This window comes from Megascapheus bottae, chromosome 19 (assembly GCF_031878675.1).
Source record: "Megascapheus bottae isolate mThoBot1 chromosome 19, mThoBot2.hap1, whole genome shotgun sequence".
Classification (NCBI taxonomy): Eukaryota; Metazoa; Chordata; class Mammalia; order Rodentia; family Geomyidae; genus Megascapheus; species Megascapheus bottae.
The window spans coordinates 19,436,210-19,460,402 of record NC_143527.1 but is presented as its reverse complement, the minus strand read 5'-3'; the positions used below and the strand labels follow the sequence as shown (position 1 = coordinate 19,460,402).

The 24,193-nt window shown below is 40.1% G+C and overlaps 1 protein-coding gene across 3 annotated transcripts in view; it reads right to left on the bottom strand.

Annotated features, from left to right (window-relative positions):
- Positions 1 to 24,193, bottom strand: part of Loxhd1 (lipoxygenase homology PLAT domains 1) — a 128,346-nt gene that overhangs the window by 80,176 nt on the left and 23,977 nt on the right. For all 3 annotated transcript variants that reach the window (XM_090353573.1, XM_090353574.1, XM_090353575.1), the window contains exons 6-12: positions 16,069 to 16,217; positions 14,472 to 14,595; positions 12,064 to 12,314; positions 8,964 to 9,099; positions 7,702 to 7,862; positions 6,319 to 6,405; positions 5,684 to 5,819 (exon numbers count right to left, since the gene is read on the bottom strand). In XM_090353573.1, the coding sequence (XP_090209699.1) occupies positions 5,684 to 5,819; positions 6,319 to 6,405; positions 7,702 to 7,862; positions 8,964 to 9,099; positions 12,064 to 12,314; positions 14,472 to 14,595; positions 16,069 to 16,217 (1,044 nt within the window). The remainder of the gene's footprint in view (positions 1 to 5,683; positions 5,820 to 6,318; positions 6,406 to 7,701; positions 7,863 to 8,963; positions 9,100 to 12,063; positions 12,315 to 14,471; positions 14,596 to 16,068; positions 16,218 to 24,193) is intronic.

Sequence of the window (24,193 nt, the reverse complement as noted above, 5' to 3'; positions counted from 1 at the left end):
TGTTTTGTCCATGTCTCCTGGTCTCTGTCAATCAGAACAATCACTCCCCCAAACCTTGGGGATTTTCAGACATGGCATTAATTGCTTATTTGGCAGACCATTCTTTTGTAAGTGAAATGGGCACACACAACTTCAAGCTCAGAGAATTGATTTTTAATTGATATTTACTTATTGTTCATGATCCCAAGACTCAGTACTTAAATGATTTCTAGGAAACTATGCCCATTATTCATTAGGCACCGTTACCAATTGGGGGTAATGGCAGGGAGAATGTTGCTGTTGCCATGAGCGTGGTTTAGTGTTATAACACAGGATGGAAAAATAATATCTGAGTGAGGACACAGGTGTGTTCCAAGAACAAAAGAATTTTTGTGTGTGGGGGGGCAGAAAGAGCAGTTGAGAGAAAGTAATTGGAGTTAGTGGGAACTAAAATAATTTTCAGGGATCCCCCAGAAGGCAAAAACTGCCCTTATAATTGGAACTATATTAGGCCCTTCTAGTTATGCTAACCACCATAATTTTTTTTCTTTTTGTCTGTCATGGGGCTTGAACTCTAGGCCTGGGTGCTGTCCCTGAGCTCTTTAGCTCAAGGCTACCCTTGAACCACAGTGACACTTCTGGTTTTCTAGGGATTCATTGGAGATAAGAAGTCTCATGGAGTTTAGTGCCTGGGCTGGCTTTGAACAGCGATCCTCATACCTCAGCCTCCTGAGTAGTGAGGATTACAGGCATGAGCCACTCTGCCCAGCCAGAATATTTCTTTCTCATTGAAATGGTTCTTCAATTGAATCATAGAGAACAAAGACAAACTTAACTAAAACCAAATAGTACCAATGATACCCTCCCAAATTCTGCATATTGTACATTATCTGTAAAAATGTTCTTCCTAGGGCGTCTCCTTCCTGTCAACACCCATAGCAGACCTGACTCAGCTATCATTTCATCTGCAAAGTCTTCCTGCCTGGGCAGGAAGGTTACCTCAGCTGAATTTTCTTAGCATTCACTGACCAAGCCGTACCAGTGCCACCTTCAAATCATTTCTTTTGTTTGTTTGTTTTTGCCAGTCTTGGGGCTTGAACTCAGGACCTGAGCACTGGCTTTGGACTTTCCCAAGGCTAGAGCTCTACCACTTGAGCCTCAGCACCACTTCCAGCTTTTTCTGTGTATGTGGTACCGAGGAATCAAACCCAGGTCTTTGTGCATGCTAGGCAAGCCCTCTACCATTAGGCCAAACTCCCGGCCCCTCAAAATAATTTTTGAGTTTACTGTTTCCTCTCTGGGCTACTCAACTCCTGCCCAATTTCAAGGCCTCTTCCTCTCCCCTAGATGACCCACAAATCTGCCCTGTGCATACCCATGAATGGGATGGCAGTGACAGACTAGCAGAAATATGGGGATCAGTAAGGATTTCCAGGGCAAGGTGAAGTAGATTAAGTCAAGGGAGGGTTGGAGGGCAAAGGCTTGAGTCAGAGAGGCAAGCATGACAAAAGACACATTCCTGGGCACAATCCTGAAGGAACCTAGTCAGCACAGCCATGACTGAATCTAGGAATCTGGATTTTAATAAATAATCCAGGCCAATTTATTTTGTTTTCAAAGATAAAAATTTAAATTTGCTAACAGAGAAAAGATTGATGTAGCTGAAACTTAACAAGCAGTACAATAAATGATAATGAAGACCAGAGATTTTAGAAAGTATGTTCGACCACTCTGCTCTATGCCAGGTTTACCACATGTCCTAATTTCAGCTCCAGCATATCAGATCATCTTACCTATCCACCAAAACATTTGCAAATAAATTCTTAGATCAGTTTGTGGAATACACACATGCACACACATGAACATATAGGTACAGATTCTGACTGACCACCATCTATGATCAGAGCTGAACAGCGGTAGACGGGGGTGGAACTAGGTGTCCTCTTGGCCCTTCTCTCTTCTAGACTGCATTTAACCTGTCTTTCCCTTCTAGGATTGGTGTCATTGTGATCAGTTTTTATACAGATGGTTCTTTCACTGCATTTTGAGAGATGGTTCTGGGTTGAATTATGACTCTTGTCTTGAATACATATGTTTAGATCCTAATCCTCAGTACCTTAGCATATGACTGTGTTTGGAAACAGGCTTTGTAATAAGTAATTAAGGTAAAATGAGATCATATGGTAATCCCTAACCTGTTATTACTGGTATTCTTATAGAAGAAAAGATTAGGATACAGACACTCATGTACCCAGAAGGAAGATAATGTAAGGATACAAGTCAAGGAAAAAGATCTTAAGAAAATAAAAAAAAAACAACCCTACACCAACTTCATCTTGGAATTCAGCTTTGAGAGATTTGGAAGCTGGATACAGTGTCTGACTTCTGAAATCCTAGCTACTCAAGAGGTTGGAAGGATCAGAGTTCAATGCCAAAAAAAGATTCGTAAGACCTCATCTCAACCAATAAGAATCTGGGCACAGTATGAGTATGCCTGTCTTCCAGCAATGTAGGGAACATAAATGGAAGAATCACAGTGTCGCTCATCTTAGAAAAAGAGCAATACCTTATTTTAAATATGAAGGCAAAAAAATGGCTAGGAACATAGCTCAAGTGGTATCATGCTGGCCTAGCAAGCCTGAGTCCAGTAAATAGTAAACAAATTTCCTTATCTAAGCCAAACCATTCATATTAGAGTGATTTGTTGTGGACATCCTAGGAAGTTAATGTATTGCCCCAGGACTGTGGAAGGGGTTGCTGTCTGAAGAACAGGGTACATTACACAACCTTTGGTAAGTTGGGGTAGACAACTAGAGGTCACTGGGCAACTAAGCTGGAGTAGCAGACAATTTCATGGTACCCACAGCAACAGTTCAGAAGTACAGAGTGGGTCAGGAAGATGTCTCCTCCCACACTTTATGATGGGCAAATAGGGTTCTGGAGGGAGCATCCTGCATTCAGTTATGCCAAAGACAAAACAGATATAAAAATTTGGGGCATTCTAAGTAAAAACAAAAGAGGGGGGCACGAAGTTCTCTTAGCAAAAACTCACTAAATCAACAAACTTACAAGGGACTTTAAAGATTTCAACCAGTTTGCTCTTTCTTTCTTTCTTTCTTTCTTTCTTTCTTTCTTTCTTTCTTTCTTACTTTCTTTCTTATTCAAGACTTGGGGTAGAGAAGCAAGTATAGAAACAGCAATAAGACTCTGGGATGTGAAGAGCAGCTGGAAAATGGTCAGTTCATTATCATAATGGTTTTCAAAGTGTGGGTGTCCCAACGAATTTATTAGATAATCAGATTCTTGGGCTCCTCTATAGAACTACTGAATCCAAGCCGGGCGCAGTGGCTCACGCTTGTAATCCTACTCAGGAGGCTGAGATCTGAGGATCAAAGTTCAAAGCCAGCCCCCACACAAAAGGACCTGAGACTCTTATCTCCAATTAACCTCTAGAAAACAGGAAGTGGGGCTTGGCTTAAGGGTAGGGTGATAGCCTTGAGCTGAAGAGCTCAGGGATAGCACCCAGGCCAAGTTCAAGCCCCATGACCTACAAAAAAACAAAAACAAAAACAAAAAACAAAAAAAAACACCTACTGAATCCATAACTGCAGTGGAACCCAGAAGCCCTCCAAATGACAAGGCACCCTGAAGTTTGAGAACACTTAATGTAGCAGACTAGAGAAAACTGGTCCAGAGCTGCAGCTATAAAATTGAGAATCAACTGACAAAAGAGCTTAGGAAAAACAAAAGGCCAAATCATTAGTGATGATAAGAAAGTATAGAAAGCAATTAAGTTCCAAGACCTATTTCCAGTTTTTTATATCGGTAGGCACACTACATGGATAGATTAGGCAAGAGTTGTTGAATTTCTGCCTTGACGGACTATAGATCACAGAAAGTTCCGATTAGATGGGTGAGTGGGTGGGTGGGTATGTAGGTTCATATGGTGTTATCATATTTACAGATAGGCCATGACAGCTTTGTTTCAAAGGCAAGTATAATTGGCTACAAAAGATAGACTGTAATAAAGACTAGCTAAACTGTAAACAGGTGGATACAATAGACACAGTCACGAAGCAAAAGACCTATTAAAGGTCATGCTGCCACTAATGTTGATAGCTTAACCATGGCAAATAACTTTCTCAGTTCTTCACCAGGCTATCAGATAGACAGACAGACAGACAGACAGACAGACAGACAGACAGACAGACAGACAGATAGATAGATAGATAGATAGATAGATAGATAGATAGATAGATAGATAGATAGAAGGATGGGTGGATGGATGGATAGATAGATAGATAGATAGATAGATAGATAGATAGATAGATAGATAGATAGATAGATAGATAGAAGGATGGGTGGATGGATAGATAGATAGATAGATAGATAGATAGATAGATAGATAGATAGATAGAAGGATGGGTGGATGGATAGATAGATAGATAGATAGATAGATAGATAGATAGATAGATAGATAGATAGATGCATACATACATATATGCATACATTCATACATACATACATTGACAGACAGACTGGGGGTTTGAATCAGATCCTTGTGCTTGCTCAATTTATTTTCTCAGCTGGTACTCTACTGTTTAGCTGTGCTTCCAGTCCAAGTGCAAACATTCTTCAGTCATATATTTAAGAATGAATATTAACCATCAAATAGAGTAAACATGATTGCAAGCTTACCTAGTTAAACTGATAGACTAGCTGGTCTTATTTTAGGTATTAGCTATTTGGGAGATGTGTGTGTGTGTGTGTGTGTGTGTGTGTGTGTGTGTGTGTGTGTGTGTGTGTATTTGAGTATAACTCTAAACAAACCATCTCAACAAATACATATAAATATTTTACTCTGAAAATGGAGTTCTCACAAGTATCAAGAGTAAGTGACATAGTTGAAATATTTAGTAGGGCTACAAAACCATGGGCGACCTCATTTGCTGTATCTTCTTAACCTTTCGTGATTTTTGCCATGTTACTTGACTATTGGAAAAAATTAAGGACTGCCACAAGGATAATAAATGGATTCATCATTTTGAAGGCCAATTTTAATATCTGTTGCAGTGCTATACTGAGGGCTGTAAGCCCATTTCAGATTCAGTGAGAGAGAATGCTGTGATCATTGAGGAATATCTGCCATGGGAAAAGAATGAAACATTTGCCAGTACTCTAGTATTAGAATGTAGAGGCAAATCACTTCCTTTTGGATTTTTTGGAAGTGAATGTTAGACTCCACATATCAAGTTTAATCCCTGCTGGACTAACATAGAAATAGAAATCTCACTAGAGAGTAGTCAAATTGGGGCTACGATATTTTGATCTAATCTTCCTTTTGGGAAGACAGTTTCAATTTTTTTTTAATTTGAATGGTCTAAGCGCTATTTCATTTCAAGGAAGCCCTACAGAACTATTGCTTTACGCAGATTCCTCTCATTCCTCCATGGCCAAATGGAATACCCATCAGTGTCCCCTCCCTCCACACCATAGCTGTCATGGTAGAGTGTCAGTATTACATGCCCTGAAGATGACTACCTCAATCTAGTCTTGAGGCTGTGGCCTTCAGAATACTGCGGCATTCAGAGATACTTCTGGTGCCCAGTAGACAAAACCGTCAGCTCATGGGTCAGGATCCCATTGGCATGTCAAGCTGGAACTCCACTGTCTCCCCCAAGATGGAGAGCCGGTCAGTACTTACTGCCCATTATCCTCCGCACTGTTGGGCCCTCTGCAGTCATTTCCCTCACAATCTCATTATCATCCTCATTGGCATCCAGCCAGCGATTGCAATTGAAGTTATATTTGTCCTTGTTCAGAGTGTTCATCAGTGTCATCTAAAATGAAGTCCTGATGTGAGTAGGTGGGTGTGCCATCCATGTCCTGGAGTCCCCATTCTGCTATACATCTTGGTAGGACAAAGGCCATCTTCTAGAGATAGCCCTTGTGGAAGGTAGAGGGCCAGATTGATATTTATCCAACTAGTCCCTGATGAATCTACACCTGCCTAACATCCAGGTAACTGGACAAAACACAAGTCCCATGGGCTCTTGAACATTCTCTGTCTCCTTGGGAAGGCCTCTGCTTATCTTGCCCCATCTGTAAGTACCTGTTAACTATATCCACACTTGTCTAATCCATTTCCTAACAAATACAGAGGCAGATGGGTAGGTAGATAGGTAGGTATGTAGCTGGATGGATGGATAGATAGATAGATAGAGATAGACAGATAGATAGATAGATAGATAGATAGATAGATAGATAGATACCACAGCCATGAAAAAGGACACTATTTCTGACTTTTCCCCCTCCACCCCCCTCCAAGGTGCATCTCACCCTTTCTAAGTGCCATCCAGAGCTAGGATTCCTTCTATCATGCCATGCTCGAATCTTATAAAATCTGCCGAGATCTGGGAGCTCAATCTATAAAAGGGAAAAAAAAGGCAAAATGGCCCAATGCAGAAAATACATTTATTCTCATAACTGACTACAGGCAGGTGGGTGCTGCTTTGAGATGCTTCTTCAGAATGAGGCTAGGTTTGCATTGAGCCCTCCTCACAATGTTCTTGCCTCTCATGTTTCTGGTAACCAGCAGCACACAGAGCCAAGACAGCCATGTGGAACAAGGGTTCAATCTGGGATGGTGAAAGTGAACAAAAATAACTGACCCACAGTGGGATCCAACCTAAAGAAGATCTTCCAAGCAATAAATTTCCAGGAACAAAATATATACGGCAGCCCTACAAATTAGCGCAGGCCCACAGCCCCAGGACTCTGCCAGGCACTGAAACAGACAAAAAGATCAATACAGCAGTCATGCCCTTTCCCCGGGGGCTCAAGTCTGGCAGGAAGACAAATACATAAAGAGCAATGAACTTGGTAGAACAGAAGCACTGATAGGCTGCTCTAAGAAGACAGCAACAAATTGCAAATTATTCCTTCGTAAAGGTCAAAGCAGCACTTCTGGGAGTGGGGGGAGCTCTGTACTAGTTACATACATACTGGAAAGTTTGAAAGCTGAATTTCCTTTCAAATGCTTTATAAAAGTCATACTTTCTGTTAAAATTGGGCCTTACTTTCAAATGCAGCCAGACTGGGCAGTCTGACATTAACTGTGTTTAGGAACTCTGCTCTAGAATGATTCCTAAGTCACCCCATTACTACATGTCTCAAGGCATTTCATGCTGCGTCTTTCTCCAGGTTTGGGACTGGTCTGTTGATTTCAGATGAAGTGCTAAATCTAAAGCTTATTCCTTTCAGTTGAGTGCTAGTGGCTTTCGCTTGTAATCCTAACTGTTCAAAGGATCTGAAGACTGATGTCTAAAGCCAGCCCAGGAAGAAAAGTCTATGAGACTCTTCTCTAAAAAAACTGGTTCAGGTGGTAGAGCACCAATCTTGAACAGAAAAGCTATGCTAGAGTTCAAGGCCCTGGGTTCCTGAGTTCAAGCCCCAAAGCTGTGTGGGTACGCATGCGTGCACACACACACACACACACACACACACACACACACACATATGCAATTGTATTCTTTTTAATACACTGCCTATAAATCATCAAATTGTTTCTTCTTTTACAGAGCCCTGAAGTCTCTGTTTTCCCTTTTCATCTCCCAGTGTGGTCCCAAACCTGGCTTAGGAAACCAAGTTAGAATATGGCATATATCTCCTACAGGCTCCTTTCCCCCTACATCTCCCAACCCTACCGCATTTCTGTCCTACCCTGAACTTCTCAATGATGCCTGGTTTGAACCACTTGTTATTGGGATTCAGGAGAATCTCATCCGTCCGCCCTTTCTGCCCATAAATCTGGATGAAGATGGGTGAGTTGGTACCAGCTTTCTTCAGGTCAGTTGTCCAGACCCACAGGGACCAAGGAAATTCTACAAGACAAGGCCAAGGTTACACCATAAACTCCATGTGAAGAAATTATTACCAGTAAGGAAGAGGAGAGAATAAAAAAGGTGATCAGGTAAATACCAGTATTTCCCTTAATGAATGATGGTGTATGGTGCCATTATATTTTCCTCACTCAATTTCATCCTTTCTTCTTTTTTATTTATCTTTTTAAATAGTTGTATTTTATTGCCAGGGTAATGTATAGAGAGGTTACAGTTACATTTATCAGGTAGTGGGTACATTACTTATTGAACATCGAAGATAGTCTTCAGCAAAGCAGTTTTTGAATTCAACATGTCTTGATTTAATATACAAATGAAACTATAACTAGTTGACTATGTAACATTGATAAGCATAAGATTAAATACCAAGATGTAAATGTCTTTTACCTCCAAAAAGCTGAATTCTCTAGTCAGAGTGCCATGGACAGAATGTTAGGAATAAAGAATGTTTGGGAATGGAGAACTCAGTCTTGACACAAACATATTACAGATCCACAGAGAACTGAGAGAGAACAGAGATGGTCTTGAGCTATTGTTCTCCCTGAGGGACAGATAGGTACAGGAAAATGCTACCCCCGGCTCAATGAACCTTGAGGTATAAGAATATAATAAAAAATTTAAATTTGAAACAAAAAAGGTGATCAGGACTGAAGGGCAAGTTATATGCACATATGTCCTACTCTCAGAAGCCTGTTAGAACAACTGCTAAACTTAGAAAGCTAAAGATTCCTTATTATTAAAACTAAGACGTCCTAATGTTCTCCTTAATGGCTACAGTGTATTAGCATGGTTTACAAGGGGAAGAGTTGACTCTACCCACACCATGTCTGGTACATGCAGGTATACTGTAGTGGAACACTCCATTTAACCCTTTGTCCATAATAGTAGCCTCTTCAATTTGGGGGTCATGAGAGTTAAACCACAGTACCAGGTATACAACCAAATATGGTCTGTGCTTTAGGGTACTGAATACTCTGGAGGGCCCTTTCCTTTTTTGTTCTAGAGAATTGAGGAGTGGAAATGGAATCCCTTGAAGCTTTCACGCCATGGTCTCTGCTGACTTGTCTGAGTCCCTACACTCACTTTTCAGCCGCTTCTTCCTGAGAGACACCATCTCGTAGAGCTGCCTCTCAATCAGCCCATCTGCTTTCTTCTCATCCAGCCAGTTGCTGCAGGGGAAGGTCTGCTGGATGCCAGTGAAGGGGCACAGGATTACCACCTGTGGGAGGGCATAACACAAGCATCGGGGCTTGTATCACATTCCCCAGGGAAGCTGCTCACCACGCTTCTCAGCCTCCTCAGTCACACATGAATAAATGCAAAGGCCCTTCCATGACCTAGCTCTTTCAATGACAATCAAGAAATACCTCCTCCAAGAAGTCTTTCAAATAGGTGCCGTGCATCCTCCAACTTCCAGCTCCAATCTCAAAGCTTTTTTTGGAGAGAGGAAAAAATAGATAATAGCAATTAGACTAATAGAGACCAGAAGATATCGTGAGTGAGGAGGCAGGGAGGAGGAGTTGGTCTATATTCTAAAATTATCTTTCAAGAACGAGAGAAGGAAATAAAAACATTTTCAAATAAAACTCCCAAAACAGAGTTTGCCAACAGTAGTCCTTTATCAAAGGAACTTCCAGAGGATTTACTTAAGGAAAAAGAAAATTGACTCATGTAGATGTAGAAACAGCTAGTTAACCAGGACTGGGAGTTTGGCCTAGTGGTAGAGTGCTTGCCTAGCATGAACAAAGACCCAGGTTCAATTCCTTGGTACCACATACATTTAAAAAAAAAGCCAGAAGTGGTGCTGAGGCTCAAGTGGTAGAGCTCTAGCCTTGAGAAAGTCCAAGGACAGTGCTCAGGCCCTGAGCTCAAGCCCAGGACTGGCAAAAAAATAAATAAATAAATAAGGTTTTCCGCATTAAGCCTGTACTGCAAAATCACCATAAAAGAATGCCATGATTTGGGGCCGGGAGTTTGGCATAGTGGTAGAGTGCTTGCCTAGCATGCACGAAGACCTGGGTTTGATTCCTCAGTACCATATACATAACAAAAAGCCAGAAGTAGTGCTGTGGCTCAAGTGGTAGAGCCCCAGCCTTGAGAAAATCCAGGGACAGTGCTCAGGCCCTGAGTCCAAGCCCAGGACTGGCACAAAAAAAAAAAAAAGAATGCCATGATTTAAATGCCCTACCTCCAAACACATGTTGAAATTGAATCCCTGTTGTAAGATATTTAAAAGGTAGAAAATTAAGTTAACTATGATGTTTGGAGGTGGGACCTTTGGGGGATAGTTAAGTTAAAGGAGGACATAAGAGTGAAACCCTAATTCAACCAGCTGTGGCTTTATAAGAGGAAGAAGGAAGATCTGAGCTAGAACCTTCCATTTCATCACATGTGTCCCTGTAGCATCATGAACCTACAAGAAGGCGCTCCCCAGATGCCAAAACTCAGACTTCTGAGAGCTAAATAAATATTTTATTTTTGTTAATTGCTAGTCTGGTAGCAACATAAACCCATCTAAGGTTGAGAAAAAATAAAATGAGGAGAAGTAGTTGACTGAAAAGAAATAGGGGAAAAAAGCAGAACAAATATATCAGTAATTCCAATAAGTAGATTAAAGTGCTGCTTAACATACAGATTACATCAGTTTTGTTATGGTAAAGATTGAATTCACTAAGAGGCTATAATAACAATGGCTAATAACATAGCCTCAAACTATACCATTTCTACACTAAGATACACATTATTGCCAGTGTGATGGTTCATACCTGCAATTCCAGGTAGAGGTAAGAGGATTGTGAGTCTGAGACCTGAGCTATATAGTGAGTTCCAAACCAGCATCATAGTGGGAGACTCTGTCCCCCAAACAAGAAACAAAACAGAAGAAAGAGGGAAGGAAGGAAAAAAGAAAGAGACAAAGAGCCAGAGAGAGGGAAGAAAGGAAGGAAGGAAAGAAGGAAGGAAGGGAGGGAGGGAGGGAAGGGCAGATGAAACTCTAATACATTTAACTAGTGAAAATTAGTAAACAAAGTCAAAATCTTTTATCCAACTCTTGAAACTTATACAAAAATTAATCATGCATTGTAAAATAAATATCAACAATTAAAAATGGTATCATACCGATTGCTTTCTAAATATGATTATATTAACTATACCCCACAGAGCTGATATTTAAAACAAAATAATCATTCTGGGATTAAAACCAATTAAGAATGAAAATGGTTGGAAATAATCTAGAATGTTTTGGCAATAATGGTTCTGAAAGCCCTGTGACAGAGAACTTCTGTCTTGAAAAGCCCTTGCATGTATGTGGAAAGATAAAGCTGCAAACTTTTCATGGTTCAAAAACCAAGAAATAACCCCATGGTTCAAAGTTTTTCATGGCATCATAGTAAATAACTAAGAAATAACCCCAAAATATCCACCAATGGAAGAATGACTAAATAAATGGACTACATCACAGCAGGGAACTGGATAAGCTATGGCTTTTGCTATTATTTGGATAAATCCCTAATGTGTAACGTTGAATGGAAACTACCAATTAAAGACAAGATGGAGTTGAAAAGGGAGACACTGATCAAGATGCATTGCATTCGTAAACTGTTTTGAATCACAAAATTTAAAAAAAGATAAGAAGAAAAATTCATAAGAACATTTTCTCTTGAGGGAAGAGAATTTTATAACAGGGAAGGGACATAGAGGAGTTCCAGAAGCATGGAAGTATTCTACTGCTTAATCTAGATATAGAAAAATAATTGAAGCTTTAAAAATCATTATCTAGAAAGTGGGAAGTGACTTCATTGGTAAGGCACCAAGCCTTGCGGGGAAAGCAAAAGCCAGCTAAGAGCACAAGGCCTATAATATATGTATGTAAGTACGTGTATTTAAAATGTATATATTTATCATTTACATCTTGGAAGGGTTTAATAAGCTGAGGTAAAACACTGCACCAGGAAGCCAGAAATTATAGCCACCCTGTGTTCAGAAAATGGCCCCCATTCCTGACTGCCAGCAAATCCAGGCGGATGGGCATGTTTCCCCCCAAATGACCCATGAAAGAGATTGCTCGTGTGCTCTGTCATTGTTTCTAAAGGAAGTAGGGAATAGGATTCAGGTTAAAGCTTGTACTCTAAGGTGACAGAAGAGGGGCTGCATCAGGGAACGCTCTCCTATAGCCACTTCTCACCTTCTCACAGTACCAGCCTCTGTTGACGCCCACATTGCCATGCCCAATGGAAACCCGGCTGAGGGGGCTGAGAAGGACAGCCAGCTCAATGTTGAAGATATCTGTGCGACCTCTGTCAAACACGCCTCCCTCCAAGAAGATCTTCCCACTATTCTTATTCCCTCTGGCTCCATACATAACCAAGTAGATCTTGGATTTGGTCCCAGCTCCCCGGATATCCCCAGTGAAGACGGTGACAATATAGGTGACCGCTGTTGTGGAAACAGGGGAGAAGAGGGTTCAGATGAGCTGCATTGTGATCGCTCCCCTTCTCCCACCCTGGCCCTGTCATTCACCATATCCAATGTCCCTCACCACTTCATCTTTGTCAAGTGCATGTGTCGGTGTGCCTGAGGTAGAGAATAAAGTCCATCTATTACCACAGGAAACTGACAGCCAGTGATGATTACAGGAGGCTAACAAAGACAAGGAGGAACTTGGGCTAGATGAGAATATACTTATTATGAATGTTAATTACCATGTGTACATCATTAGTAGCTGCCAGATGAATTCTATTTATGTCTAATTTAATTATAATAGTCAACTCTGTTCATGGAGATTTAGATCCGGAACTACTTTAGGCATTTAGCTTGTGCTTTAGATGATAACTGAAAAAACATGAGTTTTTACAGAAAAATCACGTCTTTCTTCCCACCTCATTGGTGGGTATGAAAATACTGAAGGGAAGAGAGGACGTGTTAGGTCAATCAGAAAGCATAGTAATGAACTGAAATTCTGAAGAAGATGGAGTAAAGAGGAGTGGTGGGTTTAACCTCTAAAAGAGGTAAAATAGGAGAAAATACCAAAGGTAAACAACCATTCAGATCAGAAATTCTGCTGGCCTGCATTCATTCATTCTGTCCTAGAATCTAAGGCAATTGACATTTTAAGCTTTTAACTTTCTCCACCCATCCCTTACTCTACCTTACCCTATGCCCTCATCTTGTGACTCCACAGAATAAATATCCCAAGCTTATTTGGGAGACAGACATGGGAGATAAATTGAAGCCAAATTGTGAAGCAATTTGCATGGATGCATTATTCATTCGTGCATTCACACTTTCTTTAGTTCAGCAAACATCTACCAAATGCCAAGCTTTTGGGAGTAGATGAAAACCAAAAGAAAAGGCACTGTTCTAAGAAACTGAGTCTCAAGCTTTCTTTTTCCAAATCACTTGGAAGGGTGGCTTTCTCACGCCAGACACACTTCCACAGCCTGGATGAGGAGAGATTCCCACCTGCTGTCGTTTCTCCTCTTCCTCCATCACATCTGAACACAGTCAGTTGGATCATAGCAAATCTGTTCTAGTGAAAATTTTGAAAACTTTTGTTGCAATGGCTTATGGCACCTCCCAGTAGGCAAGCCACACCAAGGTGCCCCCAAAGCTTAGGATGGAAAGTGATGAAGCAAAAGACCTTTAACTGTCTTGAATAGCAGTGAAGCTGTCCAGGATTCAAGGAGCAAGAAAAGGAGAAGTCACCCAGTTCTGAGGTCAGGAAAGGCTCAGGGGAAGTAACTGGAAGCAGGGATTTGAGAAGAAGCAACAAGAGGTTTTAAGCTGGTTCTTGGGACAAAAGGAGAGACATGTGTGAAGAAAGCTGGGAGAGTAGGGAAAAGAGGGAAGTGTGTTAATGTGGTGGTGGTACTAGTGGTGGTGGGGAGAATGACGGGAGTTGAGGACTAGAAAGAGCAAAGTGTGCAGACACAGTAGGGGAGCTTGTGGAAGCAGAAGTGTTGGAAGAGATTTCTGATAGGATGAACTAGAGCCAAATGGTGGAATGAACTGAACATTATACTACAGAACTCGAATTTTATCTCCAGGCCAGGGTGAGCTTTAGGTTTCAGCAACAGGACACATTCTCAGATGTGTACAATGACCTATGAGGGTTTTCTGGAACATCCCTCACCAACTAAGGCTTGGAACTGAAGGCTTTCTGTGGAATTTGTGGGCAGGGAGATCGAGTAGGAAATCTGTTATTTGTAAGGTGTGTGACAATGGATGGGCTTCTTCTACATGCCTCGACTTCAGCATCTGACTATTGGGGAAATTACAGTGCCTGAACTCTAAGTGGTCATGATGAGTGCAGGAAATGAGGCAGGTCAGAAGTTTGCAGTCTGGCTTCCTCCTGTGAAGGGCTTCTTTTGCCTAAACAGTTAAGTGTTACTCAGGGCCACTCTTCTGGATGCTTTGGTATCAGTGGCGCCTTAAGCCCAGAGGGACAGATCAATTCATGAATAGCAGGAATGTTGTCTTGAAGCCTACCAGGCTCCTGCTCAATAACAGCTTGCCCAGGTCAGAGATGGGGAGCATTGACCCTCAAGCTGAAAGCCAGGGGAGGCCAGGAGGCCTCTCCCTTCTCAGTCCTACCTGTGGTTTCAGCTCCACCCACTAAGATATCCCTTTGGATTTTGCCATCATCTTCATCCAAAGCCAGCCAACGGTTAAGGGGGAAGTCATATTTCCTTTTATTCCCAATGTCTTCAATGACAATCTAAGAAGAAGAAGAAATAACACAGTATACTTAAGTGTCATCCAGGATATACTTGATGATCTATCCAATCCCTCCAGTTACTGGAGTATCCTCCATTAATGGTAATGTTTCTCTCCTTCTGGCCCAAGGAGAGCTGTTCACAGGACACGGCTGTTTCCAGGCAAAGCTCACAGAATCATCCAGGAGTGACTCTCCCTTTCCCCATGGCTGGGATTCCCTCTACTGCTGCAGGACATTTCAGAAAATTGAAGCTAGAAATGTGGCCCTGCCTATGTGAAGATGGAACCAGTGACGGTAGGAGATGGGCAGGGTGGGGAGAGAACCACAGAAGGAGAGACATGCATCAAGAGCCATTTACTTATAAAGTGTCACGTGGAATCAAAACATCTTCGTACAACTACTACTCAAAGTCATAAAAAAAAAACAAACACACAAAACATACCCCTGGAAGATTGGGATTTGAGAATTGGAAGCCTGAGAAGCAGAGTGCAGGCAAGAGGAATCACAAGTCCTAAATGAGACACTGATCAGAGAAGGTCAGTCAGTGGCAGGGTGGTGAGTAACAGTGGTCAGCTATGCACACTATAGGAAGTCCTGTGTGAACTTTAGTGGTGAGGGTGAGATTAAATAGCAGGAGTCCCTGAAAACCGGTTAGAAAACGCAGCTATAAAACAAAGCTGGAAGGATAAGAGTGACAGAGAAACAGAATGAGAGGAGCAACGATCTAACATAAAGCAAGAACCATTCGCACCTTGAGGAATTCTTCACCTGTTAACATGCCCACCAGCAAAGCTATCCTGCCAAGAGGTGAGAGGCAAATCAAAGGTGATGAGCTGAGCCCTTCTAGATGAGGCATGCCACAGAAAGAGGCTTGTCCATGGTAAAGCTGGCTCTGTATTCTATGGTGGCAGGCACATATCAGCATCACAACGCAGGTTGGCCCAATAAGATCAGAAAGGACCAAATATTCCCAAAGAAGTGGGAGGGAAGGAAAAGATGAGCCCAAACAGAGGTCATTTCTCCCTTTTCCCTCCTAGATAGGTCATTCTCTGGGTCTTGCCGCCTCACATCCACCAGCTGAAGCTCAGAACAAAAGGGAATACGTGCAGTCAGTACTTGCAGGTTGATTCAGAGTGCCCGGTGTGAGTGAGCAGCTTTTCTTCTTTAATGCTGGAGTTACTTTTACCAACTTGACATAACCCACTTAAGCAGGGGCTTGTTCTGCGCAGAAAACAGGTAAGCCCTCCCTCACGTACTAGGAAACTGGTGAGCTCAGTGGAGGGACAGGCTCGGGTAGATCCAGTCATGGTAGAGTCTTGAAGGATGGTTAAGCCCTGATTGGGTCAGATGAGTAAGGTTGGATTTCTAGGTGTTAACAAAGGCAAGAGGGAAGTTGGGCTGAGATATGACCCTGTGAACATCAGAAGCCCACCTCCCAGGCCCCAGAGACCATAAACAATCTGCTGAACCCACCTTGGACAGGAACCAGCCCGCAGAATTCCCCTTGTTGTTGTGGCCCACATTGATCTTCATCAGCTGCCCCAAATCCGGGGCATCCAGCGTGAACTTATCTTCAGCTCCCTTTTCAAAGTTGTCCTTTTCGTTTTCCAGCCTACGCTCCCCTGTATGCATCGATGCAAGAAAGCCACAAAAAGACCAGAAGAGAAGAGAGAGCTAACTCCAGGCCTTCATGGTCCACCCACTGAAAGACCTCTTGAAAAGTCAAGGGCGGCTCTCTACTGAGATCTAAAGACTCCTTATATCCTCCAGCCTCCGGCAAGGCCTGGTTTGCCTTTGTGTGGCTGGTGCCAAAGTCTTATAACTGGGCTTATTACTGGAGTCCTTGTCCCCATAAACAGATCTCCTTCCCCATCCCTTGCTCTGAGGCCTTCCTGCTTCTGCGCACTGCTTATCCCAAACTGTGATGACTGGTGTAAGAGCTCTGGCTAGAACATGACGTCAGGTAACAGATTTCTTTAGCAGTGTTGACTCCATTTCCCTTCTCCTTTTGTTCAGGTTGGCTAAAGATCCACTTACCTTATCTTTTCAAAGAGCCAACTATTTGTTTCATTGCTTCTTTGACTATTTTTAGCCTCTGCCTCATTGAGCTTTGCCCTGAATCTTATTTTATATGCTAATTTGGGGTTTGGCTAATTCTTGTTTTTCTAAGTGCTTTGGGTGTTCATCAGGTTATTTCTTTGAGACCACTCTGGTGTTGTTTTTTTTAATGTACAGGCTCAACACATTTTTCATCAGATCTGAGGAACTTTTACCTTTCCCCACTGATTTCTTCGACATCATTCAACAATGTGTGGTTTGGTTTCTATGAGTTTGCATATTTTTGCCATCTCTTTTTTCCACTCTCTACTTTTGTTCCATTATGGTCCAATAGAATATAAGAAATCATTTTCACTTCTTTACATTTGCTAGCATTTGCTTTTATATCATAAAATATGTGCTATTTGGGAGAAAGGAACATAGGTTGCTGAAAAGCATGGATATTGAGCAGCAGTTGCATGAAATATTCTGTAAATGCCTGTCAAGTCCATTTGGTCTGAAGTGTCACTTAATTCTGGGATTTCTTTGCTGATGTTTTGTCTGGCCTATTACTGTGAATGGGGTTTTAACGTTTCCCACTCAACTGCAGCAGTTTATCTCTGCTTTTAAGTCCAGGTGTGTTTGTTTAATGATATTGAGTGCAGTGATATTTGGCACATAGATGTTAGCAATGATTATTTCCTCTGACAGATTGTCCCCTGTGTTAAAGTGACTTCTGTGTCTTTTTGGCTGATTTTTATTTGAAATTAACGTCATCAGATATGGGTATAGCTATTCCTGTGGGCTTTGGAGGTCCCTTTGCACAGTATTATTAGCATACACAATTTGAAGTTTTTATTAGTGTGTGTAAAATAATATTTATGGTGATTTTAGTTTGTATTGCCTTACTTATTTGAAGAGACTGAGCATGTGTTCTATTTATACCCATATATGTCTGTGTATAATAATATATGTACATACATATTGCTCTTTGGTAATTTTTGTTTGTAATCTTTATTTTTCTATTGTCTTTCTTTTGTCTATTTTTAATAATGCAGGCATTTTGGCTCTTATTACTATTTTTTACTTTTTTTGAATCACTCTAAAAGCCTCATCCCTAAATTAAAAATCTTAAAAGACATCTTCTTAGTATAGAGAGATTCCCTTCTTTTTTTTGACATCTATTTTTTTATTGTAATTAGTAAAAGGGTTACATGATATTTGCCAGATAGAAGGTGCATTAATTCACATACATTGATACCCTTTCACATGTCTTGGTACCCATTCCTCCCCCCCACACCCCCCACCCGTCTTGCTTTTCCCCCCCCTTCCCTATCAAATTTCAAATATCCAAATACAAATAAATTCAATATATCAGATAACAAAGTGAGATACTACACCAATATGAGATAACCAAGGGACAGCAAAGGAGATGAGAGACAACATAGTACATTAAGGACAACAATCATTCATTATATGGCTTTTGTTTCAATATCCTGGAGGTCCTGTCAATTAGCTTCACATTATATGGCCTTATGTATCAAGATTTTGCTCTATTGCAGATCTCTGCTAGTAGAGCCCAAGGTTTCTACTGATTATGACGAATGAGGGAAGCCATTGAGCCTAAGTTCCTTTGAGTCTGGCTTACTTCACTTAATATGATTTTTTCTAAGTCTTTCCATTTCCTAACAAATGGGGCGATGGCATTCTTTCTGACAGCAGCATAGAATTCCATTGTGTACAAATACCACAACTTGTTGATCCACTCATCAACTGAGGGACATCTAGGTTGGTTCCATATCTTTGCTATGGTGAATAGTGCTGCAATGAACATTGTTGTGCTAGTGGATTTAGTATGTCCTTGTTTCTGGATGGTTGGGTAAATGCCAAGTAGTGGAATTGCTGGGTCATAGGGGAGTTCTATGTTTAGCCTTTTGAGGCACTGCCACACTGCTTTCCATAGTGGTTGAACGAGTTTGCACTCCCACCAACAGTGTAGTAGTGATCCCTCTTGGCCACATCCCCTGAGATTCCCTTCTTGAATACTTGTTTGCTAAACATGTCATTTGAAATATGGTGAAAAAATCAATGTTAATAAATTCTTTAATAAAAAAATTTAAAAACTTAAAAAAGACATCTTCTTAAAATTTCTTCTAAAAATTTTATGGAATTGATTCTTTACATTTAAGTTATAGCCTATCTGGAAGCTATTTTTGTGCTTAGTGAAAGGTAAGGATATAATTTTATCCAAATGGTTAGACAACTGTTCAAACACCAGTAATTAGACATCTCATTTTCAAACTCTGATTTATAATGCCAAACCTTGTCTCTTTCTACATTATTTATTTTGTTCCATTAGTCTGTTTTGTTTATTCTACCACATTGATTTAGTTTGTAGAGATCTACAATTCCTTGATAGCTGGAGGGATAAATGTCACCAGATTATTAATATTACTCATTTTCTTTTCATTGTTCAAAACCATATTGACAATATTCATACCTCTACATGCATTTTAGTAGGAGTTTAAGCCTCAGGATATTTTTTGTAAATTTGATTAAAATTGCATTGCATTTATAAAAAAAAAAACCTAAGGAAATTTTCATTTACCTAGTTGCTCATTTAGAGAGAGAGAGAGAGAGAGAGAGAGAGTGTGTGTGTGTGTGTGTGTGTGTGTGTGTGTGTGTGTGTGTATTCATTCAGTCTCTCATTATCTAGCCCAGGCTGGCCTTGAACTATTGGTCTTAGCACTTCAACCTTCCTGAATACTGAGATTATAGATATGACCCACAAACTCCACTATAACTTGAAAATTTAATATCTAAGTAACTTTGAGCTTTTTCCTGATCCTTGAACACAATTCTATATTTATATATTCTTCCATATAATATAAAAGTTATATTTTTCCAGGGAGTTCTTTTTAAGCTATGCTTAGGTGCCATGTAATTGACAATTTAAGTAACATATTTAAATTTAAATGTTTGAATAGATTGTTGTTTTGTTATTAATTTTTGGTCTATTATCTTATATCTAGGACCTTTGTTAAATGGTACCTATCATTATTCCTGGGTTTGATAGATGATGAAAATGAAAATGAAAGTTTGTTAGCAGACCATCATAATACACTTGCAGATTATAAGTCTGAGGCGAGTCTAAACTATATAGTGAGTTCAAGGGCAGAGACCATCAAACAGGGGGAGACCCTATTGAGAGTGGAAAGGAGGGAGAAAGGAAGGAAGGGAGAGAGGAAGGGAAGGAAGATTGTTCATTTTTCAACAATCATAGCTCTTATTTCTTTGCCATCCCTTTTTCTGTCCTTAGGGATTTCTGTACTGTGATGAATAGAAATAATGATTAACTATAATATTTTAGAGGTTATTCTATTCCTTTCTCTTTAATCTATTACTGTGATAAATTAAGTGGTTAGGTTAACTAATGTAAACTCCTAGAGTAAATCTTGTACAGTAGCAATTACTGATCAATTATCTATAGATTTATTTATAAATTCAGGAAGTTAGTGTTTCATTTAGAAGCTTTGGGTCATTGTTCATAAATAAAACCAACCTTGCATTTCTTTCCTTTAATGTGTGCCTACCTGATTTTGAAAGAAAAACTCATAAAATGAAGCAGATGTAAACATAACCTCTTTGAAACACATTAAATAAGAAAGAGATCCAAATTAATAATTTGGATAAAGTAATATTTTGTAAATATTTGGCAGATTTTTGCCAAACAACTGGGGCTTACTGAAGTCAAGGCCTCTTATTTGTTAGGCAGGTGATTTACTTCTTGGCCCTCAGTCCCCTATCTAATTATTTTTTGAGATAATGTCTTATTTTTCACCTGGTCCAGCCTGGATTTGATTCTTTTTTTTCAGACATGGAGCTTGAACTCTGGGCCTAGGTGCTCTTCTGCTCAAGGCCCTCCCCCTGGGCCTGGGCATTGTCCCTGAGCTCTTCAGCTCAAGACTGCCACCCTACACTTGAGCCACAGCATCACCTCTGGTTTTCTAGTGATTAATTGGAGATAAGAGTTTCACGGATTTTAGTGCCTAGGCTGGCTTTGAACTGTAATCCTCAGATCTCAGCCTCCTGAATAGCTGGGATTACAGGCATGAGCCACTGCTCCAGGCCCAGCCTGGATTTTTGACCCTTCTGTTTGTGCATTCTTGTGTTGCTGAGACACCAGGCATGGCAACTCTGCCTAGCCATTTGGTGGAGATGGAGTTTCACAAATATTTTTTGTCCAGGCTCACCGGCAATGGAGATCCCCTGATCTGTCTCTTCAGGAGCTAGAATTACAAGCTTGAGATACTATGCCCAGAGTGTCCAATGTCTTTTAATCATTGCTGTAGCTGCATTAATGACTAAATATTTTCTGGAAACTGGCTAGTGTCAGTCCTTGAGACAATCAATCCTTACAAGATGCTGATATACAAGACTACACAATACCGCCTAATGAAAACCACCAGGATTCATTTTATGTGGATTATTTTTATGCTATCAGAGCTTTGTACTCTTCCGAGCAGACACATTACTATAGCAAAGATGATTGGAAGTCAACATTCTCCATATCATATTCATATTTGCACGCTGGCCCCAGGAAAGAGGGTAATGTAGCTCCAATAATGCAACTTAAGGAGTCCACAGCCCCAGAGTCAATGTCGTTTCCCAAACTGCAGGCTTGCTCTGCCATTCCCTTCTGGTAGGACACAGAATATAATAAGTACCAGTGGCTCAAAAACCTGCTATTGCCACAGTTTCTGTTCACTTCTTCCAGTAAATTTTGTTTCAAGTGCCACTACTGCCTCTGCTGCTGTGACAATGACATTCTATCAGAATATTCATAGTACTATTCCTTCCTTGATCATTTTTAAATTTCTAAGTGAGTTGAAAGGACAAAGTTTCTTCTACTTTTATAACTTTGTAATCAAAGAATACTGTCTATCATACTGATTTATTTGAGTTTATTAAACTTGCTTTGTAGTTTTCTATGTGGTCATTATGTGCTTGAAAAGAATATGTGTTATGTATCAGTAATAGGCATACTGCTATTAGCTAATGCTTATCAACTAGGTAGTTATAACCTTTTCCATTCATAAGAAAATTGTATTCATTGGACATTATCGATTATTGAACGTTCTCAGATGGTTATGCATTTATTAAGTTACCATAAGAATTTTGTTAGTTATTATTGTGGTGCTATGTTGTTAAAAATAAAAGTTTGGATTTCTTGTATTATTCTGTCATTGTTTTTGTCATTGTTTAGCATGTCTATATTTCTAATAAAGTTAAGTTTACCTTAAAACTTAAGTGAACAGGGCTGGGAGTTTGGCCTAGTGGTAGAGTGCTTGCCTAGCATGCACGAAGACCTGGGTTCAATTCCTTGGTACCACATACATAGAAAAAAAAGCTGGAAGTGGTGCTGAGGCTCAAGTGGTAGAGCTCTATCTTTGAGAAAGTTCAAGGACAGTGCTCAGACCCTGAGCTCAAGCCCAGGACTGGCAAAAAAAAAAAGAGGAAAAAACTTAAGTGAACATATAGAAAGGTAGTAAAGCCTCCTTATTTTCTATTATTTTTTTCCTGGTTTACTATGTTACAGTATATGTATGTATGCACGTATATGTGTGTGTGCTTGTGTGTGTGCTTGTATGTGTATATGCACACACATGTGTTTATATAAGCATATATATATATATATATATATATATATACTTTCTCTTTCCTTCTCTTTCTTCATCTGTTTGTGCTGAGTTAATGAATATTCATCCCTTCTATCCATTTTACTAGTTTATACATTTTGGTATTTAACTTAAAACTTTGTTTGCACTGGACTTCTTTTTTAATTTTTTTTATTTTTGCCAATCCTGGAGCTTGAACCCAGGGCCTGAGTGCTGTCCTTGGACTTTCTCAAGGCTAGACCCAGCACCATTTCCAGCTTTTTCTATGTATGTGGCACCGAGAAATTGAACCCGGGTCTTTGTGCATGCTAGGCAAGCACTCTACCACTAGGCCAAACTCCTGACCCCATAGTTGACTTCTTAAAGTCAATAGTTAAGTGTAGACTTCTTAAGGTCTACAATTATTCTTCTAGAAGTAACGAGATGGGCTTCAGTTCAAACCATCATCATTTTTAACTCCCATCACCGATATTCCTTATCAAATATTGATATTGATATCTTGCCTTGATATTAGTCATATTATTGTGTTTTGTGAAGTCAATGCTTGCTTAGATTTATTACACACATTTTTTTTACTTAGCTTTGCTCTTTGTATGCCCAGCTTCCCTTTTCTGAATATAGTGGTTGTTTAAACATAGACCTAGGAGTGGTAAATTCTATTTCTCTTTATTGGCTTGGAAAGTAGTTAGTTTCACCTCGCTCTAGAATGATAACTTATCTTGTATATGAATTATAGGTTGACATATAATCTAAATGTTGGTCTCTAATGACCAGAGCTTCATTTCCTCTATTTCTTCTTGACGCTACAAATGTGCTATTTTTCACATTGCCTTGTTTTCTTCAAATTTTCAGGTCTTTAATAGGTTGAAACAATTGAAATTATAGGCTTTCCCAGATCACTCCCTTTTTTGAGGTATCTATGGATGAAACCTTGTTTGCTGTTTTAATAAATGAAGGATTTTTCACCTGAGTCTTACAGTTTTGGAAAATAAACTCATCTCCAGAACTTCATCCACAGGGATCACCTGGAGTCTTACAAGGGCTTTTGTGAAGTACTAAAAACTAAAGGTGTTTATTACTGCCATGAAGTCAAATATTCTGTACATGGGGTGGGGTGTCCCAAATCACATTACAGTGTAAAATCAGACCTCAAATTGCTTTGAAATATATGCCTAAGATATTGCTTTATTTTTTAATTTAAAGCTCTTGTGGAGATGGACTTACAGTGCTGATGAATTTTTTTTTCCTGTTCTACTTTTGTACTACAGATGTCCCTGTGAACCTTCAGGACTCTTGTCTTTATTTGCAGTTCTAAATTCAAATCTCTTGCCTCATGCAGGGTCAAGGTTTCATTTTCTAACCTAAATGAGCATAAAAATCAATCCTCTAGGCTATTGAGCATGAAAGCTCCCTTCTTCTAAGAGCCACAACATCGATTCATAGTTAACACTTTGGTTTTGAGTTCCCTCTTCATTTCTGGTACCTGGAGAGTTCTTTTTTATTTCTTATAAATCCTGTGATATATTTTAAATGCTTTAATATGCTGTACACAAAATTCCCAGGCCTCTCTACCTTTTATGATATCTATATTATTCTGCTAAATTATCAAAAGCAGGAGAAAGGCATCTGTCTCAATTCTGCTGACCTAAACTTCTTAGCCCCTACTGTTGTCTGTGATCTAGTCCTGCTTCATCTGTGAATTCTAACCCCTGGTTTCATACTAGACTAACCTAATTTTCTAGCTCAGTCCATACACTGATACAACCCAAACCTCAGCTGAGATGGACATATTGCTCATGGAGATAAAGAAATTAAGTGCAAATGAGTTCCCTAGAGATACAGAGTTTGAGTTTGTTCATGGTCTAAGTTACAGGACAAGTTGA